Here is a 22,187-nt window from a genome sequence, read left to right as displayed (position 1 = left end):
CAATTTTAATTTTTTTCCCTCGATTTTTTGAGTCAGTGGTAATTTTATACCCAATAATCATGCCCCCTCATAATCTCCTGTGAATATGAAAACAGTTAATACTTTTATATGAAAGCAATATAAATTTATACCTACCCTCACAATGATCTTCTCAGAGACATTTGCAGATAGTAGGTAAAGTTGGTCCTGAGAGGCAGCATACAGTCCAACTACCAGCATGAAATATCTAATTTGAAATTGATTTATTGAAGACAATAATTAAAGTAATGCCTTCTCACAGAAAAAAAATTGTTTTAAATACAGCTGTTATTATAGATACATAAAAAGAGAGCCAGAATGTTTTTTAAAGTGTGTATGTTATAATAGAAAATAAGAAGGTTTTTTTTACTCTCAAGAAATATGCTCTTACAATCCCCACAATCACTGAAAATTAACAAAGTTACAGTAATTTTGACAAATTTAAGTAATGAAGATTCAAGGAGGAAAACCCTTCTTTCCTTTGAAGAAAATGATCATTATATGATTTTTTGGCCTCCTGACTTTGTCACCCATTATTCTGCCTATGATTTCCTGAAACAATCTCTAACCATTAGGATGACGTTTGGGGGTTTTTTATTCTCACATAATTCTGTAACTCTAGAGAATGAGGCCTTTAAGCAGATACCAAGTACCACAGAATTTGAAATAAAATTTTATAATACTGAGATTTTTCATAAACATTAGCTTCATTCTAAAGCAGACTTTCTCTTTTCCACTTCCAACACACAGACCAACTAGCTTCAGCAATACCTCTGATCAGGATTAGGTTTCCCCTTTTTTCTCATATTATTTGCTGTTGTTTCACTGAAGTGCAGCCTTCCCAGTGTTACTTTAGTCACCTGGTCCCCTGGCAGATCAACTCTAAAACAGAAAAAGAAACAAGATCACAGAGGTAAGCATTTGGATATCTACCTGCTCAAGCCAGATTTCCTCAAACTTATTAAAACAGGTCTAAGAAAAACTGACAAATGAAAAAAAGAGAGGAACCCCAGTAAAAATGCAGTTTGGTTTCTAAAAACATTAAAAAGAGTGACTACATCTAGGAGATAAACAAGATAAAGCACCAGCAGTGGCAAACTGTTCTTATTACTAAGAGTTTTGTGTTTCTTGGTGTGTTTGTCTTGAATGAAATAAATGTATGTGTTCCATATGATGGCTATTTGCTGTTTGCCAAGGTTAATGGCTGCTTGCTTATTATTGGACCTGACTTTCCACATTAAAATTAATAGATTTTACTGCTTGTCCTTTTTCTGATCTGCACCTAATTTGTGTATCTGGAAGTATAAAATACATAGTGGTACTGCTCCTGTAAGTGATAAATAATACAAATTAAAGCTGGCAGCCCACGGCTTAGACAGGGGCACTCTCTGCTGGGTCAGGAACTGGCTCGAGGGCCGGGCCCAGAGAGTGCTGGTGAATGGAGCTGCATCCAGTTGGCAGCCGGTCACCAGTGGTGTTCCCCAGGGGTCAGTGCTGGGCCCAGTCCTTTTTAACATCTTTATCGATGATTTAGATGAGGGGATTGAGTCCATCATCAGCAAATTTGCAGATGACACCAAGTTGGGAGGGAGTGTCGACCTGCCGGAAGGCAGGAGGGCTCTGCAGAGGGATCTGGATAGACTGGAGAGATGGGCAAACTCCAATGGAATGAAGTTCAACAAGGCCAAGTGCCGGGTCCTGCACTTTGGCCACAACAACCCCCTGCAGCGCTACAGGCTGGGGACAGAGTGGCTGGAGAGCAGCCAGGCAGAAAGGGACTTGGGAGTGCTGATCGATAGGAGGCTGAACATGAGCCAGCAGTGTGCTCAGGTGGCCAAGAAGGCCAATGGCATCCTGGCCTGCATCAGGAACAGTGTGGCCAGCAGGAGCAGGGAAGTGATCCTTCCCCTGTACTCTGCATTGGTGAGGCCACACCTTGAGTATTGTGTTCAGCTCTGGGCCCCTCAGTTCAGGAAGGACATTGAGGTGCTGGAGCGGGTCCAGAGAAGAGCAACGAGGCTGGTGAAGGGACTTGAGCACAAGTCCTATGAGGAGAGGCTGAGGGAGCTGGGGTTGTTTAGTCTGGAGAAGAGAAGGCTTAGAGGCGACCTCATCACTCTCTTCAACTACCTGAAGGGAGGTTATAGCCAGGCGGGGGTTGGTCTCTTCTCCCGGGCAACCAACAATAGGACAAGGGGACATGGGCTCAAGCTCTGCCAGGGGAGGTTTAGGTTAGATGTTAGGAAGAAATTCTTTACAGAGAGGGTTATCAGGCATTGGAACGGCCTACCCAGAGAGGTGGTGGATTCACCATCCCTGGAGGTTTTTAAAAAGAGATTGGACGTGGCCCTTAGTGCCATGATATAGTAATTGGAGTTGGATCAGGGGTTGGACTTGATGATCTTGGAGGTCTCTTCCAACCCTACCTATTCTATGATTCTATGAAATAAAGAGTTCACATGGATAAAACTACAGTCCACCAACCAGTTACATATGAAACAATTTACATACATACAGAACCTATTTGTCAGTATGCAAAAGGAAGAAAAATGTCAAGATAGTGACAATTGAGTGAAAATCAAGCTCTTCTCCCAAGCTTAAAGTTGAGCTTTGCTAATATTATAGAGCAGCCTTTATCCCAGCACTGTCCTGTCTAACTTGACACTGTCTTATCTCTTTGTGTTATAAGGCTGATTTAATTATTTATAGAGAACAGAACAGCTCCAACAGAAGACGCTTATGCCAGAAGAATAAACATTGATTTTGTGAGTGAGTTAAGATTCTGAAGAATGGCAGAATTCCAGGAAGATGCTGCATGAATGTTTCTAGCAGAGGCATTCCTCCTTAAAAGCAGTGCAAACATATCTCACGCCCCTGTAGGACAGGAACATTACTGACATTTTTTAAGATTCAAAGCTGCCATACAGCTCTAAGCAGCATACAACAGTGTGCTAGCTGAATATAATTATTTTTAGTAGACATACTTAGCACATTTGTAAAGCTGCTGAAAATTTTTCTTACTGAAGGGCAACCAGGTATATGTTGTACCCTATCTCTGTATCCAGAATTGAATTTGGATAAAAATCAGAAATCTGGCTTAGAGCTACTATAAGTTTTCAAGAAACAACTACTTCACATTTCAAACCAACGACATACTGAAATAAAATGGAATAATTTTCTCAAAATTCTTACTTAACAGGATGGAAAGTTTTTTTGCTTCGATCTGACTGAGACTGTTCAATAGTAATTGTTTGATTTGGAGCTTCCACCTATAAAGGAAAAATAATTTTCAAAAATTACAAGAATATTAAATTTTCAAACACATAAAAATGGAAATAGAAATTAACAGGCAAATTTTGTCTGAAATGGTGAAATCTCTCTCATTTCTAATGGAACTACATAGAAATTAATACAGGAACTAACTCAGGATTGATTGATAATTGACAGTTAGTCTGAAGATCCAAGTCGTTCTGTGTATGTAATTTGAAAGGGAAAAAAAAAAAGGAAAGTCATGCATTAATTTGCAAAAGAAAAATTGCTTTCTGAATCTGGGCTGTTGTTGGCTCATTCTATGCCAAAGCATAAATGCAGATATTCAGCATGAGAACTCAACCTACGTAAGGTAGTTCCATGTTCCATACATTATTTTAACATCTATTTCTGTACCTTTCTGCAATGGTGCCAAACAGCACTTTGCTTAAGATGGGAACAGATGACAGAAACGTTCACTAATTTCCTCTGCATTGGAATGCATTAAGCAAAACTGGTAGTAACTGCCATGTAAAAAAACTACATGAATTTTTTTTACTGAATGTTGGTAGTAAGTAAAAAAACCTGGTAAAATCTTTCAGACGGATTACAATTTCTGACTACTACTGTATATGCAGGTTTGTGGACCCATACTGGAAATTCTGTTCCACACAGGAGACACTAGTAGCGTGAAAGAGTTCTCCTTTGTCAGATCTTAGTCAAAAATTACTCAGAAAACAGTCTTTTACCTCATTATATGGATAACTAAAAGTAATAATCTCAAAGAGGATAAACACTCACCTTAATTCCATAAGCTTTCAAGTAAAACTTTTCTATTGGTTTTCCCCCCAGCTGAGTTTTGACATATTTTGGATGTCCAGTGATTCTAATATGGACTGTGATTTGGAAATGATTCTTCTTCTGGCACACAAAGGCATCATCTGCTGTTGAAAAATTAAATCCTTTATCTGTGACAATGTGATATCCTACAGCAGGTCTACAAAAACAAGAAGAAAGAATAGCAACTGTAAGTACTGACATATTTGAGTCACATCTCAAGTTTCTATTTTTTATGCGGTCTGAAAATCTATCTGGTTTTTAGAGGCAAAATCGGAGCTGAAACACATCCTTACAATCACCAGTTCTACCCGAATTTTCTTCATAGCCTTTCATAGGTGTAAAAATGAAAATGCATATAATGCGTCCTTTAATTCTAATCTGACACATGAAATGTTTGGAAACCAGAGGTGGAGAAGCTTACACAATCCTCACTTATTAATCTGATATAAAGGAAGTCTATGCATCTAAAATAACAACCAAACCTTTTAGTGTATTCAGTTATTCCTTATAACATTGCTATAAAAAACAGTCTGCAGTTGGTGCTGCAGGCAACAATGTGCTAATGAGCCAGCAAGACTCCTCATTTTGTTCACAGATTCCCACACCAAGCTCTTCTGCAGAAGCTACTGGGAATCAAATAAGGCTTTACTCAAGCTAAAGGAAAAGTATCAGTACTGACCCACTGGCCAGATGACTAAAAAACTCTCCTTTATATGTTGTCCTTCCTACTCAAGCAAATCTACTTTATTTATTCAAAGGGTTAATTTGTTATTCAAAGAGCAAGAGTACTCTGTCCTTATGACTCACAGTAAACAAGGAAAGGTATCAAAAGATCCTTCTAGAAGAGACAGCGAACTCACCATCCCACAATGTTTCCAGTCCTTTGATTTAAGTGATGGATAATCCTGAAATAACAGGACTACATGGCAAGGTTATTTTATAAAGACTCTGGGTTTTCTTGCTAATGAAAGTTTGATAATGATGATCTTGTCTTATGCTACTGAGAACCTCTCATTAACTCAATTAGTGAAGATGGCTTTTCATAACTCTTCCTTTCATTTGCGTATTATTTGTTGGAAAAAGCAAAAGGTACAGACTTCATAAGAAACATACAGACTTTATTATCTTTTTATAAATTATGAACAAAATTCCCCTTTCAAACAATCCCTGATTATCTGGGACAAGGGAAAAAGGGAAAACTATTTTGTAACTATTTCAAAACTTATAATGAAGTGTCTACCATCTACTCAAACCGTTGTTATTAAGGAAGTAAAACTTCTCCAGTTCCTTCCTACACTGGGTAATTTTTTTTATTGATGTAGGAAATGTGTGTATTTCATAGTAGGGAAAGGAGTAATTTTTCAGATTTAGGTGTGCAGCAAGTTCATTAACTCATATTCTTAAAGCAATTTCAGGCTATTTGCTTGCATGCATTCAAACAGCTTGAGAAGTAAAAATTAAACATTTCCATGTCCCCAAGTTGAAGTGTTTGGAGCAATGACTCCCAAAGAGCAATTCTGTGTTATAATTTTCTGAGTATGTCATTTATAGTAATTAAGAACAAACACAGAATTTGTTCTTAGTGCAAAAAGAATGGTGAGTCTTACAGTAAATAACTTTTAGGTAGCAAGGGATATCCCTGTCACACAAGCATCCCTTGTTGGAAATATGCTTTGAATTCCTTTTTCTATTCAGAATTTAAGTCTTCAGACAACATCTTTGGAACAGAGCCTCACCAATATGGGGCAAGGGGCCAAGACAGGGCCATCAGACAAAATGCAGGGCATAATTAATGGCAGAGTAACCTTTTCTAATGAATCCACCTTAGCTAATAGCATTTTTGTTGTGAAAATTAAATAATCAAAAGGGTAAAATATTGTATGAATAAAATGGAAAATAATGATTAACCTGAGAAATGCCCCTAAAGTAGGCACAGCACTTTGAAGGCATAGGATGAATCCATCTACACTGAACAATGATAAGCACATGAGTCTTTTGAGGCTAACAGAATACAGGACTACTACTCAAAAAATCTGTGCAATGTTGTAATTACAGTGCATCTTGGAACAATGGTGCTGCTGTTGACCTCACTTAAAAGTAATACTGACTTCCTGTGCTAGTAACATCTCAACCCTGTTCCACAAGTAATGGCAACAGTGTGTGCATTTGGATAATTTAATGCTCAGCATCACATTGTCTTTGTTGACCCAAGCCACAAAGAAATGTGAGTCTGGAACCTCAATTTTAAGTGTATGGGAACCAACAAGTAATTGGGTAGCAGCAGGAGAGCAATCTCCCACCATCAGCACACAGCTGCCATGTAGCCATTGACTGCAAGTGTAACAAGAGTTGGAAGCCACTTCCACCTAGAGTGACAATTCACATCACATACACAGCTGGAGGTTTCTGGGCCCATCCAGCTCCCAAGGAGTAGAAATGTGTGTAGACTGAGCTGTCTGCTCTCTTGTCACGTCAACACCCTAGAAGAAGGGTTTGTGTGGGACACAGTAAAATATGCTCCTATCACACAGTGTGCAAACAGGGAACATCAGTGTCCAGTAATGACACTGACACAATCCCAACTCCCATGAGAGTTTTCGGCAGGCTGGGCTAGAGGAACATTAAAATTTACTATGCAGTATAATTCCTGTGGAGACAGTGACAAATTTTGTGTACCAATCCTGAAGAACTAACCAGATGCTGTAGAAAAGGCTTAATTTGTTAAAAGGGTTCATTCACTAATTATTAGAATGGAGAAAATCAGGGATGTAAAGTGAACTTGGAATGACCTTTCCCTGATCATGTGGCCAAAAAAAGAAAAATATTTACAGTTTGATTTACACAGGAAAACTCTAAACCTTTAACTAAAACAGTTGCATGCCATACACAGGTGTCTATCGTTTTTAAGACAGGTTATATGAGCTCAGAAGTAATACAGCTATCTTCTAATTCCATTTTTCTTTAATGTTTTAGGTCTCTAGAAGGAAAGGTGCCAAATGCTTGGTAATTACTTGCCCCAATGAGCTTGACAAAATAAACAAAAAATTTTAACTCACTGGTATTTTAACTCACTTTTCTTTAGTCTCTAAATCCCAGAAGGGAAATCAGAAAACCTGCCATGAATTTCAACCAGTGTTTGAAGATCTACTTATCTGATACATCTGCAAGGTCATACTTCATCATGCCTGTTATATTTGCTTCTCTGATCTTATTTCCAGTAAGAACAAAGGATGCCAAATGTATTGTTTATTCCTACAAAACTATGATAACAGGGAAAAAAAAAGGAAAAAAAAACACAGGGAACCACATTTTCAAATGCAAACATCAGTGCTTACAGTTTTTCATAATTAGAGTTAAATAAGCTGTTCCACTGAGAAGATTTATATGGTTGCCATGTTAGAGCTTGACAGCATTTTTCCAAAGCTGCATTCTGTCCATCACTGTCATATTCTTGCAGTTCAGCAGCACAGTCCTTAACAGTTGCTGTAGAGAGATAGTGACAATTCAGTTATAACTTTTGGAACTAGCCAAAAGTCCACATAAACATTTTTATAAATACAGTTACATATATACACATACATATAAATCATAAATGCATTGCATAGATATTTAAATCTGATTGTCCTTTGCAGTCATTCCAAAAGATTACTCTAGAAAATAAATTTTTCAGCTTTCCTGATTTGCAAAATATTACACAAGTAGCACTTCCTATTTTTTATTCTCTCCGAAAGGATGGATAGTTTCCTTCAGGGAGGGGGGAAAAGGAAAGCTAAGCGTTTTACTGTACATCTGCAACACTGCAAGAAGCAATTAAGCAAAATAATTACATTTGTTTCTCATTCTCTCTACTACAGATTTAAACTGAAGAACATACAGCAAGAGGCACAGTTTTCCAATAGCAAGCACATTCACCACTACCTCTGGTTGATCTGGTTACTGCTTTCATACTATAAATTATAATTTTCTGAGATAGACAGGGTTAACCACAATTCTCTGATATTTACATTTTATGAAGACAGAGGAGAATGTGATAAGAGAGACAGATAAATAGAGTGCAGTAAGGATAGGAGAAAACATGTAATTGAGCATATAAACTAAGATTTACCCACAGCCAGCAACAGCATAGTAAGATAGAGCCTATAGAATCATTTCAGACCCAAGCTTCTTTTGCAAGTCCCTGTTTCTGACACACAGCCAAGTAAAGATATATACAGATATATAAAGAGATACATATACATAAAATGCCACAGTAAAGAAATTTACACCTTATTTCTACATGATCCCCAAGCCATTTTTACCAATGTCTGTGTTCTTTTTCCAATGCACATGTGAGATTTTATTAACAGTGACACCTAAAGAAAGTCTATTTCAAAGCTATGTCTTTAAGCATTAAAAACAGCAATATCAATTTTAGATACAGAAGTGTCTGTTTGTCTTCTCTTTCCAGCAGTGGTTGACTGAGAGGACTAGTCACAATCAAGAAACACTGATCAAATAATAGATGCCAAAGGAAAAGTAACCTGCTAAATCCAGTTGCTACTCATTAAAAGTGTTCTAAAAGATCGATTTAATGCTGAAAAATAACTTACTCTGAAGTAATAACAAGCAACTCTCAGATTTCTCACTAACAGACATGGGTGAAAATTCCTCAGATAAACTGTTCATTACAAACTGTTCATTTGTAGAGAGCTTCACACTTCACAGTGTTCATTTCTGTACATGTCTGATAAGCCTTTGGGTATCAATTGCTATAAGCTTAGCATTCTTATCTTGATAAAACAATGAACCAAATTAATTTGGGGAAGAGGTGGGAAAGAACATACAGCTTTCACCAAGTTTGCGCATGGATACACTTCACGGAAAAAATATGGAGTGGAGGTGATAAAGGGAAACTCAAATCTCTTTACTCATTTACCACATTAATTCCTTGTTAAGCTGACCCAAGATGGTTTCTTTGCCCAGTCAATTTAGTGCCAAGCAAAGTCAGCAGAGTACGGTATCATCTGTGTACTTCAGGCTCACTCACACATAGAAAAGGGCAGAATACTCTGTCCAGAGAATCCTCAGGAAACATGAACCTCTAACGCTTCTCCACCAAATATAAATAGGTCCTGGTTTTCCAAATCACTGAAAAGGTAAATTCCTCCAAGTCTGGTAGTGGAGTACAGACCATTAATACCACTACCTTTTCAGAGCCAGCAGGAGCTGTGCTCTTAAAGTATTCAATTGTCTACGGCATAAAACGTTAAATTTCATTTTCACAGTTTCTTACCTTGTCTGGAGTCCTGAGACTGCAGTGGAGAATCAGTGACATCACCCAGTAATTGGGAAAGCTTCCTTTTTTTGCCTGATTCTGCAGAAATACTTTTTTAAAAACACACGTTGCATTACTTCCTTATAAGTTTAAATACAGATATTACAGAATCATAACAAGAGAACACCCATGTATTTATGATCCTGTTTTAACTGCATTGTCATCCAAATTCTGATTTGCTAAGGGGAGGAAACTATTACTGGCTTTTTAAAACTGAATTATCCCATTTTTTCTTTCCAAAACACAATTTATTTATTTATTATTTAATATGAATAAAGAAATTGATCTCTTTTAAAAAATGTACACAGTGCATAAGTGGCAGGGGTTACTGTTTCCTGGCATCTGCATTAAAATCACAGCTTTTATCTTGAATAATTGTACTGCACTGGGCATGAATGCATTTTCGTTCTTGTACAGAAAACACCAGTAGCAGGTTAGTCTTTCCCCTTTCCCAGGGAGTGAGATTTCAAAAAATACATCCTTGTGCAAAAGGAAAAAACCTTATTCCAAAGTTTTGATACTATAGAATGTAAACTAGGATATCCTAACAGATCATTCCTTCTGGATGGGGGATAAAAACAAGTCAAATTCCAAGTCTCAGTCAGGGCCAGTAGGAACTCAAACTAAGGTTTCTCCATGTCAATGCATTCTTACTGGATATCATGGTTGTATGCTTGCACTAGTAAGCGTATTTTATCAGTTAATGTTAAAATACTGGTGTATTTTAAATAATTAAGCATCCAAAACATACAGGTGAGTTAATATGGCAGATATTATACGAATACCATTTCACTTGCTTCCATAGGCATGACTTTTTTTTTCTCTTATGTCACTTGCTTACAAGATACTTACAAGATACTTATGGACAAATCCCTAAAATGGGTACTGCAGAACACATGAGTATTTCTATCATCCAGTTATAAAGCACACGTCGAGCCCTCCTTAGCCTTCTAATGTTTTAAAAATTGAAATCCATTCCTACTTCCAATTTGAACTGCAATCAAGATGTTTTAAAGAACCCTCAACCACAAGCACCTCAAAAATGTCTAAACACTGCCATCTTGTGGAAAACCCTACACCCACAGGGATTTACAACTAGTCTTAAACCATGTCTTCTACCAGCCCTATTTTTTTCGTATCTCTCTCATCCTTTATCATTTACCCAGAAATCTGAGATGCATTAGGCTGAAAGTATGAATAATTAAAACCCAAACAGCTGGAGGATGTAGAATGATTCCAAGGAGTCACAGGATTTTCCATCTTCAGGCTGCAGCCTTGGGAGATGGTGCAAGGATGCCCAGTGGCACTGGGGTCAGAGTAAGCCTCCATGAACCTGCAGGGAAGCTTGCTGGGTGCCACAGCAGATGGGCATGGGAGTGGAGGCTGCAGCCCGTTGGGCCATGTAGTATCATGCCATGGGGCTGCAGGAAATAAATGGACAAGAAAATAAGAACACGGGAGAGGAGCTGGAGACCTTGCTACAAGCTTGGGGGAAACTGAATTCACATCACCTACTCTGTAGCTGCGGTGGAGAACATGGTTCCGATCCAGAGTCCGGTGGGGAGTCCGGCAACTGGCTTTGCCTAGGGATGAATAAGAGATTTTAATTTCTACTGGAGCAAGATGTGGAGGATGACAACAGCCAATGCTGAAAGTAGATAGGGGACCGCCAGGCTTCTGACAAGAGTCTTCAGAAAGCGTTGCCCACCATGTTTGCTGCCCCTTCTCACAGGAGCAACGTCACTTATGCTTCATCAGACCATCTCCTATGGCCCTCCCACCTCCCTGCCATGCTAGGAGGCCCCATCCTTACCTGTTCTTCCCCAAACCCCACCTTCACAGCCTGCTGACTTCAATCCTCCTTCCTCCCCATGAGCAGTTCTTCAGCTACCTCCGGGCTACCAGTAACTCTGAATATCCCTCACAAGGGATTTAAGGCCCATTCTCCTAGACTAAAGGTTAGAGATCTGTAGCATCTTCATCAGGAGTCAATTTCCTAAGACCTTTGTTTGGTCAAAGTGCACTCAGACTCTCTCTGTCAGACAGTAGCAGGTTCCATTTTAGCACCTCACTCACCACGCGGGACAGCCCAAGTCTGGAGGGAAGTGGGGGCTGACACACAGGTGGGAAACACATGTGCCCACTTTGAAATACAAGCTTTTACAAGCTCATAAAAAAAGTCCAGAAGCTTATGATGGGGTTTCCACAGGCAAGTGCCTTCCTTCTCATCAGTTCTACATAATCTTTCAGTTCTGTTTCACTTACAAGAAACATAGTAGGGACCAATAACTAACAGTTTCTATCCCTAAATCATAAAAGCATTGAAAATAAGGAGTAGTAAAAGGTCCATCCCAACAGCCTCCTCAAAAAAAGCTTCAAAATCCAAACAGAACCAGGAGACTCGCCTCCCAGTCCACTTCTTGTGGACTGGAAAGCAGGACCACCTCCACAGAAGCTCAGGGTCGTTGGCAGTCAGCACTGCACAGGAGAAACACCCTTGGCACCTTGTGTGAGGAAAGGTCCCTGCATGGCACAGCACCTGCAAACCCCTGGTAGGAGCATTACAGGGAGCAGATGCAGAGGCATAGGATGGGAAGGCAGTAATGCTTTGACAGTTATTAGAAGAGCTGTGGTCTGGAGGCATGACAGAGGAATCCCAGCTGGGAACTAAGAAATTCCATGTGATCCACAGCTCCCTCCTTGCCAAATCCCATAGACAAGCAGGGGAGATTTATTTTGTAACATTCCTGCTTAAAGTTGTTTGGAAAGCCAAACAACTTAAGTGTGGTCTGTGACTTTTAGTGTTAGCTGTTATTTATTCTTTCTTTATTCTTCTTTTATTCAGGTAAATTTCTGAAAACACGACCTCTCCTGATTCCTTTCTAAAGAACTTCAAGCACACTGCTCTGTACTAGGATGTTCCAGGGATATTACTGTGCAGCTTTCCCCTGATTTTCAGGCAGGAAGCGAGTATGCAGCTAACAGAAAGAGCTTTGATCTCAATTTGTCTCCAACAGTCCACTCACATGCCTGAGATTTGAAAGGTTCTTGATTATTTACTCTCTGGTATATATGCTTGATTATATTGTATCATATCTCCTGGTGATACTTTATTTTGCTTTTACAATGTTTCTCTTAGTAGACATTGGTAAAGGATTTCTTTCTTAAAGTGAAACCTGGAACTACACCATAGTTTAAACTAGACCAAGTCCACTGGTCTAGCAACAAGCAGAGGTTCCCACAGTGTGTAGCAAAACCATTCCTTTTGCAATGAAAACAGGAGCATCCTAAGCCCAACAGCAAACCACTAGAGCAAACCAATGGTTCTGTCTTCAGTCAGTTGAGGGCACAGGTCTGTCACACATATTTATTTCAAGTTTTTCAGTCCACAGTGGTGCCTTCATAGCAGCTTAAGGTAGAGAAAATCCTATGCTATCTTGCTGACATTTAAAAAACTACAGAGGATTCCTGTGTTACATTAGAAATAGATGGAGGTTCAAGAAATGGACTGGGTTCTTAACCCTTTCGGGTATTTCTATGAATTGTCAGCTCAAACACTGCTTTGAACTGCCTGAAAGGCAAGTGCTCAAGATGCATGTTAGGCTAAAAATGCTAGCGCAAAGGAAGGGTGACAGAAATTTGAGACACACCTCCTTGGCTAAGGCCCAGTGTTCTGGTAAAAGCTGAAAAAAAATAAAATTCCTTAAAGAGAACACTCATATTCATAAAACACATGTTCCCACATACACAGCAAATATTTTCAAGCATCACTGAAAAATTTGCATCACCTGATTTTTGTCCTACTGTTACTACTTCAGGTTTTGTATTCCTGAGTTTGGATGACATTAGAGAGAGGCAGTTGCATTTTTGGTTACAGCCTATTGCTTTTGACACATGCTTGCATATTTCATAATGGTATTGCTAGTGGTTTTCTAACATGTCACATCCACAACCCTGCATTTCGGGTTAGCTTCAACTACATGATTCCTCTTTAAAAATTAATTTCAAAATTCCTTGTTAGAATATTCTTTTATTTCCTTCAAAATAGATTCTCTGGTGCTTTTAAATACCATGGCTATACTGTAAACCTTGTTTTCAACTTTGAATAGAGTTAGTAAACATGTAATTGGGATACTTGATCCAGAGATACTGAATTCCAATTGTGCCTTGTAAAATTTAAAAAAGTACACTCATAAAAGTCTAAAACTTCACTTCCACACACTCCCTGTTCTGGTTTCAAATGCTGCCTTAGGTGCTTGATTTATGCTTTAAGTTAATGTTTCAGTAAAATACAGAGACAGACACTTTCTAGGAGAAAGAAAGTATTTATGAAGTACAGCGGTAGTCGGGATATGTCTCCAAGTTAGAACCTTACTGAAACTGACACTGTGCTTTTTTGATGAAAAAAAATAATCTGTAGTTTAAATGATTCTGTATTACAGCCATAGTGTATCAATTAAATACCTGCTTAGGAAAGGACACAGCAACCCTTTTTCTCCTTTCACTGATGAAGAGGAAGTTATTACTGTAGGAAAAGATGAGGAAATCACATGGTACTTCACATGTGATGCAAGAGAACAATAAATGTAACGCTGATGGTCTGTCTGATGCAAGATGACCTTTAATGGAAATTTCCAGGTGTCCCCAAGACCGTGGTGGTAACAGCACCCTTTTCATTGCACTCTCCATTCAGTATTGTACATGCCAATATGGTGATGTGCATTTTATATGTATATATGAAGGTTTTTAGTATTTTTCTCCTTTGACATGTTTTGGCAAGTTTCTTTATGAGATTGTATTCTGTTTATGCACAAACAGTCTGTAATAGAGACGAATACTTAATAATTTGACTTGCAGAGATCTAACAATTCAGTAAATGTTCTTTATCCCAGAAATAACAAAGTATGACTGTACTATTAGTGTAAAATTCTGTTCAGCCTTCAAATCCATAATAGCTTTACAAATGGTTTTCTTGCATGTAAATACTTTGTAGCTCTGTAACTATAATATCTCACTTACCTAAGCTACATAATAGCATATATATACGCATTCATATTTCTGCTATATTTTGTGTATAAAAGCCAAATAATAACATTTTAAAATTGTCATACAGGAGTTCAATAATCCAGTTAACCTAAAACATGCTTAGTGACTCTAAAAATAAAGGTTATGGATATTTACACATAAACTCCTCTTCATTCTTTATTTTTATAGCTTGGGCAGAGAGAATAAATTCATTATTCATGATTTAGCACAGGTAGAAGCCTATTTAGCCCACTGTAAGTAAACATGTGTACTGCTGAGTGTGTCTAAAATGAAAAATCTCATTTAATTATTTTTAAAACATCTCCTCTTGCTCTGCTTCTTGGCAAATGCAAGTGTCAGTCCATTAATACATTGAACAACAGTCATCTGACTGTTGTCTAGATGAAAGATGTGGGGTTTAAGTCTTTGATAGATCATAATCTTTCTACTCTTGACCATAAACCTCTGCACTATGCCTCTTTGAATCTCTTAAAGTTAGTCTCAAAAGAGATTAATGGACAGTTTCTGTCCTGAATTAAGTATCAGGATGAAAACAGTAGCTCTGCTTCCCTCAAACTGGGAGATTTCCATTATTCTCTCAGTGTATTATACACTAGTCTCACTTTTATCACTTATTCTGTTCATAAACAGTAAACTGGCATTTACAGGGATGTTAAAGTAACAGTTTTGTATTTAATGCCACAATTAGCTTAACAGTTTTGAATCAGACTTTTATCATTCATTCTGTTGAACAAGACAACCGTATTTCTATTACTGTCTGTAATTCATTTTTCCCAAATCTTCTTACACAGCTTCAAGAAATAGTATCAAGAGAGCCACAATCCTCTTGAAACTCAGATTTAATCATGGCACTAATGAAAACAATTCCATAGATGTGGCTAAGGAGAGGAAGTATCTGTTGCTATAATACTTACAAAGTACCAAACTCTATGTCACTACTAATGAATTCCTCCAACATGCTTGTATCCACCATGGGATTCTCCAAGGCTCCATGGACATCTTGCCCTAAAATTAAAGAAGACAGAAATTCAGAGGGAATCGTGTTTCATATTAATTAATGCTGCCCATGCTCCTACACAAAGGAAAATCAAATCCATCCTGCCTTATATGTAACAGGTGGGTTTCACTCCTGGTTTAGTCACTCTGGGAAAAAGGATTATGAAAAATGCAGAGGCAGATGAAGATGACAGGGCAGCACCAGACAAACAGCAGGGCATGTATGGCACTAAGGCTTCAGTGAACTCCTACAGCAGGAGGATGAAGGACCCCAATCTGCAACTGGGAAAAGAGGTTTAGAAGATAATTTCCAACTCCTTTACACTGGGGTCAAAACAGTTTGTTGCGTTGAAGCTCAGACATTGTCTCACACAGATCCACTTTCTGGATTAGTACTGCAAGTGAGTTTCTGAAATACTCAATTTAAAAATCCACCGAGTTTAAAGAAAGCACACATAAAGCTTTAGAAATGTTTGATTGGTGGCTTCCTTTTCTCCTACTCAAAAAAACCCCAGCCCACTACCATGTTAAACATATTAATGAATAGAAAGTTCCAGTACTTTGCCCTTTGTTGCTTGGTAACTGAAGGCTATAAACAGATTTTATGATTATAAAGTTTCCGCACTTCCTGACAACTTTCATAGAAAGTCAACCAGAGATCTCTAAAAAACCCAACCAAACAGTCCTCCTCTGCAGGCTCCACACCTCTCCAGCAAGCCTTCCACAAATACAGGTGTGGTCAGTCACAGAGCAAACAAGATAAGGACCTTGACATTCCTGCTTGCGCTACATGTGGCTCTGTTCCACTTCAGTGCAAGATAAAATGGACCAGCCACACACCCAGAGCTGTGTGGCTCAGCCCCCAGTGTCTGACACCAATCCTGTCCCTTCAGCTCTGTGGCAGCACAGGAGAACACAAAAGGTTAATCGCTGCCATTGAGCAGAGGAGCAGTGACTGCCTTTGGTGTGTTTGCTGTCTTCTCACTGTACTAGCTTGTACAGTAAGAAGTCATACCATAATGTATCTTCAGCTTTTTTCTGATGTCTCTGACTGATATGGTTCCTTCAGTGTTTAGAAAGGACATAACAAGAAGCAGCACCTAAAAATCCACCACCTTGCACAGGAATTTCCTCATGTGTCTGTCAATACATAAATTTACATTGCTAATAATTATTTCCTGAATTGCTTTGTGATCACAGATTAATCTAGGTACTGTTTACTTATTGCTGTTGCAGGCTTAATTTTTACTGCCTTTCACTGGGGTATAGCAACTTGCAGGTGTGCTACTGATAGATCTCAATATATTGACATTGTATATGAACCTGTCTGCCACACATTAGAGACGAACAGATTCAATAGGTGCAGCATACCAACCTGCCTCAGAAGAATTGTTAATATGGCAAGTTGTGAAGCAGCAGCAGAGCACTTTGCAAAACCAGCTTGAGTATAAAAGAGCCTGGCTTTCCTTAGGAGCCCTCCTCAAACTTGTTGGAGACTCATCTTTTCATTCTTCGTGTCTGAATGCAGGACACTCCCACCCTGAACCACAAACACCTCTCCTTTTACTAATATAGTCCTTGGGAAAATGATTCCATCACCTTCTCCTTATTTTACCCACCTGTTTTCCTGTTCAAATTCCCTAACCTTCGTGCCTTTATTACTAACATGAGGCCAGAGGTCATATACAAAGTGTCTTTCCTGTACCACAAAACCAAGAATCTTTTATTTTGACCGAGGTCAGAGACAGGCTCTTTTGAATCAAGGAATACAGCTATGAATCAAACAAGGATAAGGCCTTTCAAATGGGCATCCCACAGCCCAGAGATTAGCTCTGTTGCAAAGTGATGACAACAGCAATATATATTAGTCCTTCTTAATCTCTCCACTCGGCATGAACAGTTAAATAAGGAGGAGAAGAAGGAAAGAACAAGTAATTCAGTGCTGTGAGAAGAAGGAAGCACACCAGGAAGATGATAGTAATGAATGTTCGTGATGCAGGTGCATGGAAGAGCTGGTACATTTTGCTGCCCTGTACAACTTCATTCTTTCTTTCTGAATGTACTTTCCAGGTCATTGGCATCATGTGCTTGCACTGGCATCTGTTTCAGCTGAGGAGGAGTTGTTGGATCGTATGCAAATTTATTTTAAATGTTGGTAACCATTTCATAGGCATTTGACCACAGTTAGTACTTAACAGATATGGGCAGAATGCAAGCCAGTCACTCATCTGGATGTTAGGTACTTGCAAGAGCAGAGATCTGTGTGTAGGTGGCAAGGCAAGCCCTGTTGAGAGGCCTTTGTTAACACACAGCTTCCTGCACAGAACTCTGTGCCTAAGGGTTGCTGGAGGATATGTGGAGTCAGCAGCCTCAATTATCAGCTTGTGCTCAGGGGTCTCTGCTCCCAGTGCACACTTCACACCACAATGTGCCCAGATATCTTTGGGAAGAGTCTGCACTGAGTGACATATTCAACTTTAGTGTCACTGTGCAGAGGACTGCCATCTACCCAAACAAGCAGACGAATGTGAAAGGCCAAGGCAGTGCCATGGCTGCAGTTTCATAGAGAGATGTTTGCAGAACAAAGACTGCAGTCATGGGCTGCATACGATTATATATTTTTCCCATTTCTTCATAAGCTTGATATTCTGTTGCTCTGTCCCCAAGTCTAAAACTTGTCAGTTCTTCCACTGACTTCTGTTTCCCTGTCCATTCTGGCTTAGCCTGTCCCTAATGCCTAGCTGCAGGCCCCAAAGGAGTAGTATGAATGCCAGCCTCCTAATCTGGCAGTTGCTCTTTGGCAGCCATTCCTTCCTTTACTCCAGCCATGAGCCTCTGATCACCTGGCTCCTGAGCTTCACTCTATGGTCCTGTAATCAAGAGTCGCAATCCCCAAAAAACCTGCCATGATTAATTCTCCCAAAACTTCTGTGTAGTGCCTTATGTATATCTGCATTTAAATCCATTGCCTCCTTTTCAGTGGTATCTAAATGCAAAGTGAAGGATGAGGGACAGAGAAATAGTATTGACTAAAAACCAATGCTAAACTGATCATTTCCCGACATTAAAAGAGGATGCCAGGAAGTTTCCAGCCATCTGTAGTTAGATTTGTGTTACAGCATCAGCTACTCTAGACAGGGAAGAATCGTTAAATACAGCTCAAGGTGTAAAAATGGCCCACAGAACATGGTCTTGCTTGCTGAACAGACCAGGAGCTCTAAACTGTGCTCCTGTATGGGTAACATGGAATATAAGTATACAGAGAGGTGGTGATTCCACCAAGAGATTTCTTTAGATTGTGGAGAGCACTGAGACCAAGCACATGCATTTCAGACACCTCAATGTACCTCACAACAAGAAAAAAGAAAAGATTGAGTTTAACACTGTAACTAGGTTGACCTTCCACCAGGTTTCTCAACCCATCGATAACATCAGCAAGAACTGACTGCTCTACCACACACAGGCAGAAGAGCTAATCAGGAGCTCTGATCTTCCCTTGACAAATAAGAACTTATTGATTCTAAAATGCAAAACATTTTAAATACTCATTTCAACAGAAATAATAGAAAAAAACTGCATCAAAGGTGAAATCTCTAGTGTGCAAGTGAAATGAAACAGAAAAAAAGAAAAGAACTTCCCAAAACAGCCACGTGGCAAGAGAAAAGCCATTACTTGAATGAGAAAAGGTCAAGGTCAAATTCCAGAGTCATATCTAATCCAAGAGGTCTATGAACTATTGAAAGAAGAAATCATCAGGAAAACAATTATCTCACTTTCCTTGAAAAAAAATCTTGTTTCATACTGTCCCCTCTTAATATTGCAGATGCAAATTTACATTACTAATGAGTGTCAAAACAAACATGCCCTGTAAGGAATTAAAGCAACAGGGTAAATGGGATCCTTTTTGCTCATGAATTTCAAATCATCTTACAAAGCAGATCTATAAATGAGCTTAGCTGCCAGCTAAGTTTGTAAGCCAAAACTGAACCACCGATCACCATTCTCCACTTGATACTGCAGGATTCAGCTTTTTCATAGCCTGGAAAGACAATATTCTAACACTGTTATGACTACTCACAGAGGTCACCAAATCAGCACTAGCAGTGTGATTCTTGTGTCCTCAGGTGGTGTCATAAAGCCAGCCCACAAACTGTAGTGCTAAGCTGCAGAGAGGCCATAAGTTAGAGCTGGCTTTGCATTTAGTAAACGTAACTTCTGCTTGAAAAGAGAGCCAACACCACTTTAATTCAGTTTTCTCCCTTTTCAGACTTACCTATGGTTTAACAGCAAGAGAAGCCTATCCCATACTGAATGAATGTAGCTTTGACACATATCTGCGTTCAGAAAACGATATACATATCTCTTGTAGCCTTGACACATATCTGCGTTCAGAAAACGAACTTCAGCCATCTAACGGCATCCCTGCACACTGTATGGCATTAGCAGCCCTTTGCCACATTCTAGTGTGACACAGCAGAACCATGCAACATCACCAAAGGAACATGACATCCCAAGATGTTTCATTTTTTCTGCAATTGATTGGAATCAACAGGGCTTCTTCCTTTCACACTGGCACAGACTACCAAGCTATCTTCTAAAAAGAGTTAAACTATCAATTATAGAATTAAAAGTAGTAATTCTAGCTAAAGAGCTCATACAGGTAAAATTTCTGCAATACTACCATCACAGTATCAGTGTCATAAAAGCCAACAGAACCTAGACTACTCCCTAGAAAATCACGTTTTCCAAGCGGGTTCCTAAAAAAAAATTCTGAGATTTTTTTATATAATTCATGTCCAACACTATTTTGAGCATTTATCAGCTATGCAATGCAGTAGTTGAACAAACAGCCTGGTAAAAAGAAACAGTATGTTGCTGAAAGCAAACCCAAGAAAGTTTCTTAGTTTTTAACCTCCACAACTTAAACTGAACTTAAGGAACATGGTATGAATTTCCTAACATCTATAAAAAACACATTTGCTAGCTAGTAGCCCTAGATCATGGTTCACTGATTCGAATTTCTTCTCTTAAATACATTTTCTTGATCAATGTTGGAGAATCCTCAATTTCTTAGTTTGAAAATAAAACTTAAAAGTTACAATTGCCATCTCTCACCAAGGCCAACAGAGGGGCAGGGAAAAAAAAGAAACAAAATCACAACAGAAAGGTAAAGTTTGCCAAGTTACTTTGCGATCAGGATCACATGAATACCTGTACAGGTAATAGAAGAAATACGGAAAAAGTTTAGTATAGAAAGGTTAATAAAAAACAAATAAAGGCAAAGTGCAAATGGGAGAAAGGGAAAGAAAATGCTCGATAAAAAAAAAAAAGCCTTTGAACTGCCATTTTGGATCACATTATTGCAGAGCCTAAGAAATGCATTTTTATCATGGAATCCATTAGAAAGTAAATTGTGTAGTAACAGAAAGTCAGGAAATAAATGTGACCTGCTTGAATAGAAAATGTCTTTGGGAAAAAGTCAAAACGACAGACGATCCCAGGAAAAAGACAAAAATATCCAAGTTTAACTTCTCAGAAAGATACTGCCACAATTACCATTTTACCAATTACAATCAGGCCATTTCAGAAGAATATCAGTGGAAAGAAAACCCTCTTTAACCTGACAAGACTGAGCAGGGAGCAAGATCTCTAACCTCATGAAAATCACGAAGATTTCAGAAGTGATAAATTGCAAGGAGACCTCATTCACTTCCCAGTTTTTCTTCAAGGCAATTACCATGGCAGTACTGCAGGCTCTGCTGAGTCCACCTGTCCTTTGGTTTCCTGGCCGGAGTACAAAGAAAAAGGCACTGCTGCACATCTATACCACTTGTACTATTTCACTGCCTTACACAATAGCTTTGTGTAAACAGAGTTTTGGGTTTCAGGGCTCTTCTTCCTCCTTCCTTCCTCAATTACCCCCAAACAATTACTGTGTTTTTGCTGCCACCAAAAATTGTTAAGACTTTCTATTGAAACTAGACTCTTACCTTCAAAGAACTGCTGTAAGGCCTCATTTTCTCCCACCACATCCATGAAAATCCAGTAGAACTGTTTTGCTTTCCTACTGCTTGAAGAGTTCCCACTGAGAAAAATGCACTGTCTCTTCTCCAGATGATTACCAACACGCCAAGGAACACTTCATGTTTTTTTCAGAGGTTTCAATGAATTTGTCCCAGCTGATTTCATTCCTCCATAACTAGAGCCACGGTTATACTTAGGCTTTATGTAAAGCACTTAAACTACTCGTAAAGGAAAATCTGACAAGCCTTTTGAGGCAAGGTGAAGGTGATGTGTATTCTATCCGGTAAGTCTAATGTTCTTGTTTCAAGGACCTTTGGTCCCAGTACTAACTATAATTACACATGCGCAAAAAACGCAGCAATAGAAATAACTTGTCTTTGTACTTTCACACAGGTCATATAATTAATACTACTGACGAAATCAATAGTAATCAAAAATGCAAGAGCAAAGCCATCATTAGTAGGAAAGTAAAATTTCTAATTGTTACTAACAAAATTAAATTACAGAATTACCTGTTTATCAGAGGTAGCATTGAAAAACATATGGGAAAGCTGAACATGGAACGAAGCTCTTTGCTCTTGCTAAGCACCAAATCCTATTTTCTATTTCACGTTCTCTGATTTCATCTTTAAACACTAAAAATGGCCCATTTTGTCACCCCTAAGCAAACAGGACAAAAATATTCAGATGTTTTGAGCAG

The 22,187-nt window shown here is 38.8% G+C and overlaps 1 protein-coding gene across 1 annotated transcript in view; it reads right to left on the bottom strand.

The window, feature by feature from the left end:
- MYRFL (myelin regulatory factor like) overlaps window positions 1–21,499 on the bottom strand; it is a 42,517-nt gene extending 21,018 nt beyond the window's left edge. The window contains exons 1-10 of the mRNA XM_027680868.1: window positions 21,454–21,499; window positions 15,382–15,472; window positions 10,937–11,004; window positions 10,584–10,842; window positions 9,380–9,471; window positions 7,443–7,590; window positions 4,069–4,264; window positions 3,211–3,287; window positions 790–900; window positions 136–226 (exon numbers count right to left, since the gene is read on the bottom strand). Of these exons, the coding sequence (XP_027536669.1) occupies window positions 136–226; window positions 790–900; window positions 3,211–3,287; window positions 4,069–4,264; window positions 7,443–7,590; window positions 9,380–9,471; window positions 10,584–10,842; window positions 10,937–11,004; window positions 15,382–15,472; window positions 21,454–21,499 (1,179 nt within the window). The remainder of the gene's footprint in view (window positions 1–135; window positions 227–789; window positions 901–3,210; window positions 3,288–4,068; window positions 4,265–7,442; window positions 7,591–9,379; window positions 9,472–10,583; window positions 10,843–10,936; window positions 11,005–15,381; window positions 15,473–21,453) is intronic.
- Between the last annotated feature and the right edge of the window lie 688 nt (window positions 21,500–22,187).

The sequence above is a fragment of the Neopelma chrysocephalum genome, unplaced genomic scaffold, assembly GCF_003984885.1.
Source record: "Neopelma chrysocephalum unplaced genomic scaffold, ASM398488v2 Primary Assembly neopelma1_59, whole genome shotgun sequence".
Taxonomy (NCBI): Eukaryota; Metazoa; Chordata; class Aves; order Passeriformes; family Pipridae; genus Neopelma; species Neopelma chrysocephalum.
Note: the sequence above shows the minus strand (reverse complement) of the source record. Positions and strands in the feature narration are given on the sequence as shown.